Below are 16,270 nucleotides of genomic sequence, written 5' to 3' on the forward strand. Positions count from 1 at the left end.
TTGTAGGAATTGAGGGTTTTTTAACTATTTGATGTACTCTATGTGTTAATGGGTATAATGTTTAAAAACCCTGCTCAATTAATAATGTATGCCATGTTAAGACTATTTTATATGTAATATTTATTTTTTCATATCTTCAGGCTTTAGATTACGATACAATTGAAAATGAACTTCACGGCGAGGAAGAAAGAAAAATGTCATCATCTGTAAGTTAGCTTAGAAATTCTCTTCTTAATTTCATATAAACTTTTTCTATTATTTTATTCTTTCTATAACCGGTGTTCTTTTTGTAACCTGTGTAGTTAATGTGCTATATTGGCTTTTTGATTAATTTGAGATCCTACCGAACTTTAAAAAAAAAATCTTTAAGAAATTTGTTACATACACAAATTTTGTACACTGTTTTAACAAACTTGTGAATTTAGTAATAATATTATCTTAAATACTTGATTTCTATTAACTAATCTTAGGATTGGAAGTGGATTCAATTTCAGCGTTGGATAATTTGTATGCTGATTGGAATCATGACTGGAATTGTTGCCGTCGTAATCAACATTTGCATTCTTGAACTAACAGCTGTCAAAATGCATGTTGTAGAACAAGGTATGTTTTAGATAAGGTTGAAAAATATATAGAATTTTTTTAATAGATCACCTTTGTCTATTTTAACCTTTAATTTTACAAATATATATTTTTCATTTTTTTATTTTTGTTTTTACAAATATTTATTTTTATTGCATAGCCTAATAAACTTATTTATAGTTTACTGTTTATAGTGGTTAAAGTTAGTTATATTTGATGTTTTTATTATTTCAGCCATTATACATTGCGTAAAGAACAGATGTTTGTATGTCCCATTACTATTATGGATCGCCATTAATGTGGTTTTGGTCACTGTGGCATCTCTACTGACTGTATTCGTAGCTGTAAGTTGATATATCCAGAATCTAGATAACTGTATTATGTATAAGCAAGTACTATAAATAACATAAGAAATATTTATTTTTGACTATAACTTTTTTTTTATTTGACTATAACAGACTTCTAAGTAACTGTAATGTGTATAAGCATGTACTATAAATAACATAAGAAAATGTTAAGTTCAATTAAATGGTCTTGTGTTTTTATTTTACCATAACAGACTAAGTGGCGGTATGAATAAAAAAGAATGAAAAATATTTAAAATTTAATGTTTGATCGAGTTTTATTCTAAGAATTATTTTGGTTAATTTTTTTTCAGCCTGTAGCAGCTGGGAGCGGAATTCCTCAAATTAAATGTTTCTTAAACGGAGTAAAAGTTCCAAATGTGGTTCGATTTAAAACTTTAGTGACGAAGGTGATTGGCGTGATTGCTTCAGTTTCGGGAGGACTCGCAGTTGGAAAAGTAAGTTTCTATGGTAACTTAACAATTAATTCAATATATATTGCTTTGTTTTTTTAACATCTGTGGTGCTAATTCCATTTTCTCCAATGTTTTATTTGATCTGATCTTCATTATGATATTTAAAGTAATAAATATTTGTGTTCATGTGCTTTTATATGTTATACGGTGTCTTTTACAAATGTACAGTAAATCCACTATTTACTACATAATTCAGGTCACTTATTGGTACCCTATACCAGGGGTTCTTAACTTTTTGACGCACACCCCCCCAATGAATTTCCCAACAAAACTCAAGCCCCTTTTTTGTTAAAATATGATATAACACAGGCAACAATTTATTTTATTGTTTTTCCAGCCCCCTTTCCAAGTCTTACACGCCCGCTTGTTTAAGAACCACTGCCCTATATGGATATACATATCGTATTGATTTCAATAAATGATATCTGTTTTGTTTTATATTAGGAAGGGCCCATGATTCACTCCGGTTCGGTTCTTGCAGCTGGCATCTCACAAGGTCGATCTATTTCTTTTAATTTGAACACAAGATTTTTTAAACATTTTAGAAATGACAGGGAGAAGCGAGATTTTGTGTGTGCAGGTAAGACACTGTGGGAACTTATTTTTAATGTATGGATGTACACCACATATCCAAACAGGCATGACCTAACTCTAAATCAGTTTTTGGAAAACCATTTTGCTAGAGTTGGCCTATTTTTATGACACCAGACACCAGAGTGCTACAAGCCAGAAGTGAGCACTTGGTAGCAATGTCTGTTTAGTATTTTGCCCAATGACACACACATCAATCAGTACAAGTGTAAAAAATCCAACCCCTTACCGCTCGGTTACAATGATTTATTTTGACTGTGAATGTCAACGCAGGTGCAGCTGCTGGTGTCTCTGCTGCATTCGGGGCCCCAGTTGGTGGAGTCCTTTTCAGTTTAGAGGAAGCTGCAAGCTTTTGGAATCAAGCACTCACCTGGAGAATTGTATGTAAAAAAAAAACATATTTCCAAAACCATTTCCAAAATCAAAAATAACTTTGTCTTTTTTTTCAGTTTTTATGTTCAATTTTATCAAGTTATACTCTCAACTTCTTCATGAGCATCTATCATCATCATCCTGGGGATCTAGCTTACCCTGGTCTTATTAACTTTGGGAAATTCAGTGGTTCATATGAAGGGTTTGAGCTTCCAATATTCTTGCTAATGGCTGTCTTTGGTAAGTTTTCTTTTAAACCTAAATAAATAAATGTAACTAACTTTATCCTTGTGTGGCCGGAAAACGACAGTCGTTATAACACAGGTGTTCATACACCTCGTGCCAGATTACAAGTTACCATGTATGTTACTTTGTGCGTGATTTTTTATGATTTTTTTCATTTTTTTATGGCTGATAATTTGGACAACCCATTAGTAACCACTGCCACTGGGTTGAAGCAATTGCTGTTAAGTGTCTTTCCCAAGGACACATACGCCTACAATGGTAGCAGACAATCTTCTTTAATAAATATTAGTGCAGAATATTTTTGTCTTTGTAGCCCCCAATGTATTTGTCTTTGCCCTCTACATACATTATCTTGTTGAGCTGCACAATAAAAATATTTAACCCATAAGGCCTATATAATGTTATTAGTTGATCAAAACGTTACATTCTTGCTTTACCCATAATTTTCTATTATCAACTTTTCCTGCATATTCGGCCTTTTTTTCTTAAAAAAAAGTGTTTCTAACTAGACAAGATAATTAAGTAACTGTTAGTATATAAAAAATGCGCTTTTTTTAAACAATTTTAATTGTAACTAAAGTTATATACCCTTGAATATATAGTGCTATATATTCATTAACGATTTTTTTACAGGTGGTTTATCAGGAGCAGCTTTCAATGCAATTAACCACAAGATCACTGTGTTCCGTTTAAAGTATTTAAAAGCGAAATATTTCAAAGTCTTAGAAGTCGTATTTGTGGCAGCTGTGAGCGCAACTATTGCTTTTGTTCTTATTTACTGGAACCCCGAATGTAAACCACTTGGACAAGACCCTTATGTTCGATTGCAGGTATTATTTAAACTGAAAAATTAAACAGCTTATAAAAAAACACTGGGTTAGAGCTAATTGCAGTAAAGTCGACCAATACTCTTATGTTTGATTACAAGTATTATCAAAAATGAATCAAAAGTAAATTGTGCGACGTATGGCTGAAGAATTAGATAACCTATGAGACTGATAAGAAACCACTGGGTTAAAGCAATTGCCGTTAAGTAGCCCAATACCCCTATGTTTGATTACAAGTATTGTCATAAATGAATCAAAATTAACTATGGCTACCAATTTTGACAACTATAAAGACTACTGGGTCGAAGCAATTGCCGTTAAGTATCTTGCCTCTTGATAAAAACATCGTCATTGATAGGCTTAGCAGCATTAAGCTTCGAAACCATATAATTTTGAGGTAATAACCAATGTGACACAGCGCCCTGAATTTATTATTTTAATATCTTTGCTGATAGCTGTAACAATACAATATTTTCCTAGTTTTTCTGCAACGATGGAGAATACAACACAATGGCTGTGCTGTTTTTTACTCCACCAGAAGAAAGTGTCAAAAGTCTTTTTCATGATCCACTTGGTAGGTTTTTTTTAACCAAAGTATTTATTTCAACAATACAAGTAATAACAAATTAACAGATTGAATAAATAAATGTAACTTACTATATCATTGCGTGGCGGGGCAACAACAGTCGTTAACACGGGTGTTCTGTTTCATACACCTCATGCCAGCTTACGAGTTAGCAACAAAGGGCCTTGAACTCATTACTATTAGAAAGGGTTAGGGGCAGGCACACTAACCAACTGAGTTAATGAAGACTCATTCTATCATTCTTTGTGGGTGAGGTCCGGCAGCGTGGTGTGCCATGGGACCTAGGATTAAGGCGGCTCATTACCCCTAGGTACTGCATGGGAGCCTCTATCATCCATAGCTTGTTCAACATAAACTTTAATATCCCTTACATAATCCTCAGGAGCCCTTCAACCTCTTACTATCGTGATCTTTGTTCTTCCATATTTCTTCCTTGCATGTTGGACGTATGGTTTGCAGGTAATTAAGAAAGAACTATGATACATACTCATATTTGCTGACCAATTGTTTTGGCGCCCTTTAGATAGGCAGCAGTACAATAAGTGTTTCAATGCTAAAACTGAAATATTGCGAAAACAATTATTCTTAATAATAATATTTTTATAGCTAAATTGCAATTTGATTGAAAAATTAAAATATTTTGAAACAATTTGATGTATGCTATTTTGTGTATTCTTAGTATTGATATCTTTCTAGCTGAATCGCATTTTTATTAAAAAAAAACAATAATTACATTTATTACATCAATAACAGGTTCCAAGCGGCCTTTTCATTCCCTCTCTTTTGATTGGTGCAGCCTGCAATTTAAAAAAACAATTTGATGTATGCTGTATTATGTATTCTAATTTATAATATCTTTTAAACTGAATTCCATTTTTATTGAATACGTAAACCATAATTACATTCATTACGACGATAACAGGTTCCAAGCGGCCTTTTCATTCCCTCTCTTCTGATTGGTGCAGCCTGGGGGAGGTTGGTTGGTAATTGTGTCAACTTTATATGGCCAGATGACATATGGGCACAAGACCTTTCAAAATATGCTTTGATTGGGGCAGCGGCCCAGCTAGGTACGTCCTTGTATATCACATTACATATAAAATATCATTTTACAATTGTGTTTATTATTCAACAGCTAATGAACATCTGTTAAAAGTTCTTTCATTTCTTTTAAATGCTATAAATAAATCGAATCTGTACATTAGGTTTTATTTTATTTAAAAAATAAATATTTATTTATTTATTTGTTTCATTGTTTTTTTATATTGTGTCTGTGCCAAACTGTGCCTGTTCCCATAGTCAAGCTTGAATGCACTGTTAATGATGTGTTAGTTAGTGACTCCCAGTGTTAATGCAACACCAAACTTTGTTGTCCGACAAATGAAATATACTTATCTACCATTGTGTATTCTGGCTATAATCATGTAAAATGAAATAAATATTGATATATATAACTTTTCTATATAATATCAGATTTTATTTCTAATTTTGTGTATCTTTTTGATTCTCATGACTGTTGAGGTAATAGGGCAAATCTAGCCTACACCACAGGCCACTGACTTTTTTTACCATAAAACCTATTAGGAATTATTTATCTTAGTATTACCCCACTAATTGTAATTATCATTAAAATGCATAGGTTAGCAAGTATTTATAAAAATTGTTTTATAATTCGTCTCCCAATAAAAAATAATTTTCTTAGTTCTTTCCCCAATAATTACCATAAGAACTAAGGTAGTATTTTATCAAGTCTTATTTGAAATATTAAATTTAAAATATATTTTGTATTTGCAGGAGGTACAGTTCGAATGACGATCAGTTTAACCGTCATACTCATAGAAGCAACTGGCAATATAACATACAGTTTACCACTAATGGCTGTGCTGTTACTTGCTAAGTGGGTGGGAGATTACTTTAACCATGGAATTTACGACATGCATATTCACCTTAATAAAGTTCCTATCTTGCCATGGGAGCCACCAGCTTTATCAACTAATATACAAGCAAGGTACGAACATTAATTTTTTTTTTGTTAATGGGGGGGGGGGGGGTAAATGAATCAACAAATTATCTACACGTGGCCGGAAAACACAGGTGTTCTGTTTTATACGCCACGTGCCAGCTTACAAGTTACCATGTATGTTACTTTATGACTGATTGGTATTTTTATTTAAGCCTTTTAAAAGTCGTATCATGGTTGTTATGTTTATATTAAGACTGACCAGTAATCATTTTGTTTTATTAGAAACTTATTTAAAATTATTTTTATAACTTGTTAAAGATTTTTTTTATATAATATACTTTTTATAAATTTTACTAAAGATTAGTTGTAATGTTTATATTAAGAATAACCAGTAATAATTTTTTTTATTTTTTAGGAACTAATTTAAAATTATTTTTATAATTTGTTGAATATTTAAAAAAAAAAAATATTTTTTAAAATTTTTACAGAGAAGTGATGGGAACACCTGTGGTCACTTTACGTACTGTTCCCCTTGTGTCGGATATCTGTAGTGTGTTGTCTGATCCAAGGAATTGTCACAGTGGTTACCCGATCACAGATAGCGAGGGCAAGTTTCGTGGCGTCATACTTCGAACACAACTGCTCATATTACTTAAACATAAAGTAAGTCTAAAGATTTTTAAATTTTAAAATTCGGAAAAACTTAAATCGAAAAAACTATTTTTTCTGCTCATATTACTTTAACATTAATATTTTAGATTTTTAAATTCAGAAAAACTTGAATCTAAGGCATCGCCTAAGCTTGTTTAAGAAAATACGGCAGTTATTTTTAGTTACAGTAATCTATACTACTTTTAGGGTATTCTCTATTGAACATTGGATTTACATTCAATTTCAAGTTATCTTCAATGCAATAAGGCCAACTTTTACTGCCTTTTTAATTGACTATCAAGACCCCAGTATTCCTTGTGTCCCTACATGTGAATGAATGAATGTAACTTACGTTATCCTTGCGTGGCCGAAAAACGACAGTCTTTAACACAGGTTCAGAAAAACTTGAATCTAAGGCATCGCCTAAGCTTGTTTAAGAAAATACGGCAGTTATTTTTAGTTACAGTAATCTATACTACTTTTAGGGTATTCTCTATTGAACATTGGATTTACATTCAATTTCAAGTTATCTTCAATGCAATAAGGCCAACTTTTACTGCCTTTTTAATTGACTATCAAGACCCCAGTATTCCTTGTGTCCCTACATGTGAATGAATGAATGTAACTTACGTTATCCTTGCGTGGCCGAAAAACGACAGTCTTTAACACAGGTGTTTTGTTTTATACACCTCATACCAAGTATAGGTGTTTTGTTTTATACACCTCATTACCAAGTATTGTGGGTGATTTTTTTTGGGGGGGGAAGAAGTTTTTTTTATATGCGGCTATTCAACAATGGTGTTATGTATTAAACAAGATACCATGTTACTTTGTGGGTGATAATTTTTTTGAGAATGGGATATATTTTTTTGTGTACAGTTAGTAAACAATTCTGTTGCAGGAATTTGTGGAACGAGGAGGATCAAGCGAACGTATTAAATTAAGTGTATTCCGTGATTCCTATCCTCGATATTTTCCTTTATCAGTAATCAACGTGAGTGAGGGCGAACAACAATGTCATGTTGATCTTCGACCATTCCTCAACCCATCCCCATACACAATACAAGAGGTGTGTAGGTTTTATTTGGCAATTTGTACTCAAGTGGTTTATATCCGTACCTGGTTTTTAACAATAAATTTTTTGGCACTTGTACCTAAGTAGTTTTTCCTGTACCCTGTTTTTAACAGTGAATTTATTTGACATTTTTACTCAAGTAGTTTTTACCCGTACCTTGTTTTTATCAATGAATTTTTTTTTACACTTTTACTTAAGTAGTTTTTTCTCGCAACTTGTTTTTAACGACTGTCCTTCTTGTTTACAGAATGCTTCGCTTCCCCGGATATTCCGTTTGTTTCGTGCACTTGGATTGCGACATTTAGTTGTACTTAACGACGAATACAAGGTTAGTATACGACATTGTTGCACCAAATGCATTTGGGGTAACAAGCCAACCCTGGCCTAAATCTTAGAACCCATGGCGTGCCACGCTGCTGGACCTCACCCACATAGAATTCGTTGGGTAATGGGCCAAACCTGGCCTAAATCCTAGGTCCTATGGCTTACCATGCTGCGGGACCTTACCCACATAGAATAAAATAAACTAAATGCATGGTTCTGGCTCAATGCTTAGCATTAGTATGCTTTTTAGCAAGTGTCTAACGATCATTACTAATTGTCACGCATACAATTAACATTATAAATAAAAAACGAACGCGATTCTCTCACTGAGTTACCTACGTGATAAAAAGGTGTATAAAACCTGTGTTATAACGAGTGTCGTTGCCCCGCCACGCGAAAGTAAACAAGAGATATTTATTTGACATTGTTTATTACTTCAGGTCGTTGGAATGATTTCACGAAAAGACATTTGGAAATGGGAACATAAAGAAAAACAACATGATGATTAAAATAGTTTGAAACATTGCTTGTGTTTGGTGGAGGTAGTTAGAAGTATTCTGTTAGTGGCTTCAAACACTTTGCCCTGCCATCAAAATAAGTTTTAACTAACTTTTTGTGTAAAATTTGTTCATATAATCGGGAAATAACGGTATTTTTATCATCATTTTTATCATCAGGTACATTATAAATGTAACAACGGACATATGTACGTATAGTAGGGTGAGGTAAGATGGGACACCTTTTTATGCTGTTTTATCGTCCCATTTGGTAGTACACAAAGAACATTTAAAGAATTATAAAACAGTATCCTCACGACTACCATGGACCGTTGTTAATTGTTTAAAATTGTAAAGGTGTCCCATCTTCCACCACCCTACTATACATTTGTGGTTACTGTACATGGATTTTCAAACATTCGTTATAACATTACGGTCGTGCACTGTTTGTTTAAAGTTTTACAGAAATAGTTATCGTTGTGAATTTTACTCGTTTTTAAACGTGTGGGCCAATAAATTTTATGCGGCACAAGAAAGCCACGTTTGCCGGCGTTACAGTTCATAGCTTAACAAAAAGTTAAGGTGTGCTGAATTACGTCACCTTAACCAGTTTGTACCGGTTCTTACAATAGAAGTCATATCATCCGTATGATTATATGTTATACATGGTAGCGCTCTTTTATGTCAAGCGTGACTAAGCTAGGAAACTACCATTTATGTTTGAAATATTGCAGAAATTTCTAAAAAAACGGAAACTTATAAATAAATAGTCAAATAGTAGCCTTAAAAATGGATACAGTATTACTAAAGTGCATGACAACAATAAAAGAAAAAAATGATCTATTTTGAAGTTAAATTTTACCGCAAAACGCCCCAAAAAACAAGTTCGCCTTAGTGTTAGCTAAAATTTGCAGTATTTTCTTCCAACTAACGAAGTAGTTATTTCTACACACACACCTTGGCGAGCAAAGCTTGCGTCAAACGGGGTCGGAGAATTTGCCGGTGAACGAGCGTGACATATTATGACGTCAAACGGCATTCCAGACGCAACAAACTGACATAGCAAAATGAAAGCGAAGTTTTCAGTACAACGCCCTATATATATATATTGCTTGATTCGATAATGAAAGGAATGGACCTATCTGTTTGAACTGGTTGGGTTGCCGAAGACTACACGGTTATAGTACGTTTCAATGCTTTGTTCAAGTTTTATGAAGTGTGCAAATGTTATGCCGACAATAGACCTTTCCATGTGCATTCAGGCGTGAACCAAGAATAAACGTCACAATTGGGCGCTGTGATGGAGTAATTCACTGGAAAATTGGATTGGCATTTTTGAGCTAAATTTTAGTTTTACACTTTTTAAACGTAAATTGGGTAAATAGTTTGAAAACAAGATGGAACAGCTTTAGCACATCATATTTAAATATCCTGAACGTGTTTTAAACCAATTAACAACAGTCTATAAGAGTCGTGCAATTACGGTTTTATAACTCTTTAAATGTTCTTTGTTTACTGACGAATGGGACGATAAAATGAAACGGTGTCCCATCTTTCTCCACCCTACTTTACCTTTGTTCCGGCAGTTTAAACACCATGTATATAGAAACACAACCGAACAAAAAGTTTTATTTAACCGTACATTATTACCGTACATAGTAAACTGATTGAAATTTACACCGCTTGCTTTTCAATCAGCGCACGGTACGCTGATACTGTCGCTAAGGTCTGCAGTTTGTTAACGGACGTGATGTGTTTCACTGTTGAGTGTTACGGCATCGCTGCTTTGATAAACAAAAGCTACAACGCAGTGACCATAGCTACAGATTACGAAGACTGCATGAATAGTTTAAGCCAGCGAAACTGATGTAATCAATAAGCTTTGAAGTATGGCTATTACTATTATAGCAGGGTTGAGGAAGATGGGACACCTTTAGCATATAATATTTAAATATCTTGATCGTGTTTTAAACAATTAACAACAGTCTATGGCAGTCGGGAGGATACGGTTTTAAAATTATTCGAATGTTCTTTGTTTACTACCAAATGGGACGAGAAAATAGAATAAAAAGTTGTCCCATCTTCCCCCACTCTACTTAAACAGGTGTAAGTTGTTTCAGTTAATATGAAGTAAGATCGGACTGTTACGATGTTCATATAACTCAAACCCGCCCATTTTAGAGTAAACATAAGTTCTGTGTAGGTGGTTCAGGTAACGCTCCGTTGATTCCAATATACCGGTAGGAAAAACCGGGCTCTCTGCGCTGTCATTTAAAAGCGCCGGCATCGCCCCACCCATTTCACCTGCTGCTCTGACCAAGTGTACGAGAGACGAAAGAAGAAGAAACTCAGGTGAGCTTTACGTAGTCTGAATAGATCCAATACTGAAATACCTTTTTGCAACTGGTTTATTTTAAATTTGGATTATATTTGCTGTGTATCGTAATAAATTATGGGCACTATGTCAACAAAATTAACCAAAACCAAATTTGCTCTCGGAACATACGTGTGAGAATGTGTCATAACTCGATCTGTTTTTTGTGCGTATACGTAAACCTACATCTCCAGTGTGGAAACAAAAAGTTGTTTTGTACATTGATCACGGACTTAAGTTATCGTATTTTAGTACAAGGCGCTTATCTTTTAAATCAGCTATACATGTTTGATTTGAAATACGAACATGGCAGGTCACAGTTAATTTGTTTGAACAATACCCTGGTGATTACACAGAGACAGCAATCCCAAGCAACGCTCTGGTTTCGTATCTTAGTTTAAATTGCCGGGAAAAGTGAAAACCGGTTTTGAATGTTTAAGCGCAGCCATGTTTCTATAGACGAACGTGACATTTCGAATTCCAAAGCTTTCCGCCTACGCGAATTCCAAAGGGTGCAATATATGATGCGGAACGTGTCGCGAAGTGATATAGTAGCGTGGGGAAAGATGGGACACCTTTTTATTCTATTTTATGGTATCATTTGGTGGGAAACAATGAACATTCTAACATTTTTAAAACCGTTACCCCACTTACGACTACTGTAGACTGTGTCAATTGTTTAAAACACTGGATATTTGGATATTATGTGCTAAAGGTGTTCCATTTTACCCCGCAGTACTATACGTGATCAAACTCAAACAACTAAAGGCATATTACGTGATATTAAAGTATTTGTATATTTAACATTCTACATGCATAAAACAACGAGCAAGAAATGTACGTGATCTGGTTTTAACCCAGACGACGGAATCACCCACCGTTTGCAACTTGCGTATAGCGGATTTACAGTTCAGTGAATGTGTACGGACACGATCCCATACCTGTGGTGGGGTAAAGGGCGGGTTCACCTCAAATATGCAAGCGTAGTTAAGCTCCACATACGTCGTTTCATCACGGCCTATATTTGTTCCGCTGTTTTCGTAACAAACGAAACGACTTAATATCACGTGACCTTGTGCATTCAACCGAAACAGACCACCCAATTTCCAGATATAACCTTTGTCAAATGACCGTAAGATTTTCCTGTTTTAGATATGGTAGACGACTTCAAATGTCAAATTGTGAAATGGTAAAGCTAATAGTTGAGACGCTTGCTCGGCATCTCAAATATTAAAACTATGTTTGCCAATGGTGTAGTTTTATTTACACACCCAGCTTTAAACTGATATTTACTTGAATCGTTCTCCCATACCACACAGGGCCGCAAAACTTATTTTAAAATGCTGTAAATGTTCAATATCTAGAGCAATAAACGCTTAATGAAACTTATAAAATTTGCGTTTGTTGCGGGTTGCATTTTAAACGGCTATACACCTAGGTCGTAACAAGTTATAGGGATATCCGGTATTTTCAGTTTAACACACGAACGCAACCTCTCAGTTCGTGACATGATTTACATAATAGCGTGCATAACTTACCGGTGCTTGTTTACCGGTTATGACCAATAGAAGGCAGAAACGCCATATACGTTTACAATTTGCGTAAAGCGAATTTGCACTGAGTGAAAAGTGTACGATTCATAATTCAACAACAACTGCTTGTAAAATTGATCACTCAGCCATGCACATACTTAAAATTACAAATATAGAGTTATAAACGAATTCTATAACTAAAAAAAAACATTCAAAGATTACATTAAAACGCATAACACGATGAGACTTTTTACATTTTGACATTTGCACACTGTGTATTTTTAGTAAGATACACAACTCTAGGTTTACGATGGGTGTAGCTTTATTTACTTCACCGTAATTAATCTTTTACTTAGGTATGCGATAACTTTGATTTCGTAATGACCAAAGCACCTATATGCCATAATATTGCACATACGTGGTTGACATTACGGGAAATCCGGCATTTTCAATGTTGAACGAAATCTCACAGTAGTTCATGACATGATTCACACGCAGTTCTGTTTCACGCGATACCGTTCTCACAGCGTTTGTTGCTTTGAAAAAAAAATCGAATACTGGTTTATTTGTATATTGACACTGTTGCTACGTACAGCAGTTGTTAAAAATTTCCTTGCGTATGTTTTTTCGAAGAAGTAGATCGCGTCTTGTAATGAGCAGAGACGAGTCAGTTATAAAAGATATGGGGCAAAATGGGAAATCGTTAGCGCCTAATTCCTATATTGTCTGATCATGTTTGTTACCAATTCACAACGCTTTTTAAGTCTTAAGGGTGTAGCTTTTGTAATTCTTGAAATTAGTAGGGTGGGGGAAGATGGGATACTTTTAGCGCATAATATCTAAATATCCTGATTGTGTTTTAAACAATTAACAACGGTATATAGGAGTCGTGAAGTAGGTTTATATATATATTTTTTTCTTTGTTTACTACCAAAAAGGACAAGTAAATAGAATGAAAGGGTGTCCCAACTTCCTCCACCCTACTATATGCTTTGTTTACCACTAAATGGAATAAAAACAGAATTCTTATCCCAGCCTAATATACTGCAAATTATACACGAGAGTTTTAAAACTTAAATTTATTTTTTTCAGAAACATGGCGCCCCCAAGACCTTCAGCTTACCGTAAAAGCCTCGGACGAGATAAGGGAAAAGACTCTTTGTATCTCGTCAGCTCGTAAGTTATGTGTTTTTAATGTAATTAATATAAAATAACACTAACTATATTTGTCTCCTCGATTACGAAGATTTAGAAATATTTTAAACGAAAAGACATAGCGACAAAACTACTGTTGTTAAAACACGCTTACAGTTAAAATATCACAAACTTACTATACTGTATTTATGTTTGTTTAGTGAAGCAAGACAAATGAAGGAACAGGAAAAAGACCAAATGAAAAAGTTAAACAACCGACTTGTAAATTACGTCGACAAAGTTCATGACCTTGAAATGATGAACCGCTTTTTGACTGCTGAGAATGAAAAACTGAAAAAACTTAACAAGACGGAAGATGTGGACGTGTCTGCTATCTATGATGATGAGTTAAAAGTAAATTCTAGTTTGTATATAGGACTGTTTTGTAATTAACCAAGGGTTAATGCTATACGCAATATCCAAATATCCTGCTGATGGTGTTTTAAACAATTAGGAAACGTCTATGGGAGTCGTGAGGATGCGATGTTATATTTCTTTGAATGGTCTTTGTTTACTACCAAATTGGCCGAGAATAAAGAATAAAAAAGTGTCCCATCTTTCTCCACCCTACTATTTATATACTCAAAACTCCGTGGCTCAAAAATCCCGTTGTTAATTGAGAAAACATAATTAGAAAATATGGGTTTTAGGTTATAATAGTATTTCCAATCTTACACGACACTACTATATGTATAATATTAAAGTACTACGCCAATTTAATGTCTATTTACAATTGCAGAGACTTCGCGAAAAAGTGGAGGAACTGCAAACAAAGAATGCGGAGCTAGAAATTGAGAAAGACAATCTTCAATACGAGCTCGAAGACGTCGTTGTTAAGTAAATATACCGGTGTTCGTTAAGTACATTTACAGCAGTATATGAGCGGGCGACCGACGTTTAAGTTTTAACAGCGCTTTCGTTTTGTTGACCAGCAGAATATTTATGGTCGGTTTCCTCGACTTGAAGCCTCCGAACTTGTTTACCGACTTTGGTGTTTTATGACGCTTTACTAACTCAAGCAGAAAGCTTCTCTTTTTACTTTATACGTAAAAGATATGACGCAAATATTTGTTATCTCATGACATTTAACTACTATATACGGTCGTAGACGCGCCCATTGGTATAAACACTTAGAAAGAATTATTTTAGTGCTGAAACGATTCATTAAAAATACGTAATACCATTTTAGGCTTGATACGGTGAAAGAAGAGAACAAAGATTTGGAGAAAGAAGTCAAGAGTTTGAGCAAGGTACAGAATTCCATTCTAATTTTTCTTAGAAATAATCTATTAGTTATACCGGATTCACTTTAGATAATTTATGAACGGGTGGTTTGTTTGTATATACAGTAGGGCGGGGAAAGATGGGACACCTTTTCATTTCGTTTTTTCGTAAACAAAGGAAATTCAAAGATTTATAAAACCATATCTTTACGACTGACATGAGGAATTTTACACGATCAGGATATTTGGATAATACGTGTTAAAGGTGTCCCATTTCCCCCCCATCCTACTATATAACAAAATAATGACGATTAGAAAACCAAAACAAACTACTTACGTTTGCGGCTATTGACACGATATCATCATTTATGTTAAAAGAGACAACTTATAAATCCGAAACAGAACGACAATAAACTGGATGACCACAATAAAACTAAAGCAGATATTTTAGGCTGGCTGTCAAACTAAACGTACATACCAAACTTGCAACTGAACAAACGTAGGAAAACAAGTAAGCCAAACGCGCAGTGCGGGCGGCGCTAATTGGAGCCAAAGGCACATGAATTAAACGCATGAAAACAAATACACGCTTCACTGAATTTAGACTACCAAAAAAATCGCTCGGGAAAATTTGTAAATACGAACTTAAGATCTATAAATATAATTACTTCTATCTTGCCCAAACACTCATATTTGAATACTTTATAACAATAGGATGTTGATGACGCAACAATTGAACGAGTTAGTTTGGAAGCTAAGATTGAAAATCTTCAAGAAGCTTTGCAGCTGGAGAAGCAAGTACACGAAGCTGTAAGTAAAAACATACACTGTGTTTGTTTAAATCAGTGGTTCTTAAACTTTTTTGTACGTTTTACCCTTTTATTAAGAATGCTGATCCAGATTTACCCGCAATATGTAATATGGCGCTCATTTATTAAAAGCGAAAACAATAATGCGCTTGCTTTATGGCAACGAGTTGTTCAATGTCTGGTAAAGTACAACAATTGGCACAATTTTTCTGTCCCGTCAACCGATATGGATTTCGATTGGTAGCTCATTTACCCTCTAAATACGAGGAATTTACCCCCAGGGGTAAATTTACCCCAGTTTAAGAAACGCAGGTTTAAACGGTTGATATTTCGTGTTCATTGCAGGAAATGGAAAATCTTCGCCGACAAGTTGCACCGGTTGAGGCGCCAGTGCTGCAAGCGGAACAATCGAGTATTCTACCAGATCTCAACGATGCCATACAGAAAGTGCGAAAGCAATATGAAGCATTTAATGCGAAGTCGATCGAAGATTTGGATAACTTTTACAAGGAAAAGGTACTAAAGTTGCATAAAAGCGATTATTAATAAAATAAATGAATGATTTGTCAGCTATATAGCTACTGATCGGCATATATGTACAGTA

General features: G+C 34.4%; 2 protein-coding genes across 5 annotated transcripts in view; both read left to right on the forward strand.

Annotated features, from left to right (window-relative positions):
- Positions 1-83: 83 nt before the first annotated feature.
- Positions 84-9,070, forward strand: LOC100183835 (H(+)/Cl(-) exchange transporter 7-like; the record flags this gene model as incomplete). The annotated part of the gene is made up of 16 exons (XM_018813379.2): positions 84-206; positions 471-603; positions 817-926; positions 1,241-1,384; positions 1,847-1,982; positions 2,267-2,373; positions 2,443-2,605; positions 3,245-3,441; positions 3,919-4,012; positions 4,407-4,483; positions 4,947-5,094; positions 5,819-6,032; positions 6,476-6,650; positions 7,540-7,707; positions 7,961-8,041; positions 8,478-9,070. Coding segments are annotated over 16 exons (2,139 nt in total), but the record flags the coding sequence as incomplete, so codon positions are not given.
- A 1,661-nt stretch (positions 9,071-10,731) lies between these two features.
- Positions 10,732-16,270, forward strand: part of LOC100182507 (type III intermediate filament) — a 10,878-nt gene continuing 5,339 nt past the window's right edge. For 2 of the 4 annotated variants that reach the window (XM_026836149.1, XM_009861411.3), the window contains exons 1-7: positions 10,732-10,886; positions 13,533-13,616; positions 13,796-13,988; positions 14,374-14,471; positions 14,824-14,884; positions 15,572-15,667; positions 16,012-16,182. In XM_026836149.1, coding sequence (XP_026691950.1) covers positions 13,537-13,616; positions 13,796-13,988; positions 14,374-14,471; positions 14,824-14,884; positions 15,572-15,667; positions 16,012-16,182 — 699 coding nt within the window. In that variant the 5' untranslated portion in view covers positions 10,732-10,886; positions 13,533-13,536. Of the gene's footprint in view, positions 10,887-13,057; positions 13,107-13,532; positions 13,617-13,795; positions 13,989-14,373; positions 14,472-14,823; positions 14,885-15,571; positions 15,668-16,011; positions 16,183-16,270 lie in introns of those variants that run through there. The other 2 variants (XM_026836148.1, XM_002119101.5) reach the window with 1 other exon arrangement.

Source organism: Ciona intestinalis, chromosome 9 (assembly GCF_000224145.3).
Source record: "Ciona intestinalis chromosome 9, KH, whole genome shotgun sequence".
Lineage (NCBI taxonomy): Eukaryota > Metazoa > Chordata > Ascidiacea > Phlebobranchia > Cionidae > Ciona > Ciona intestinalis.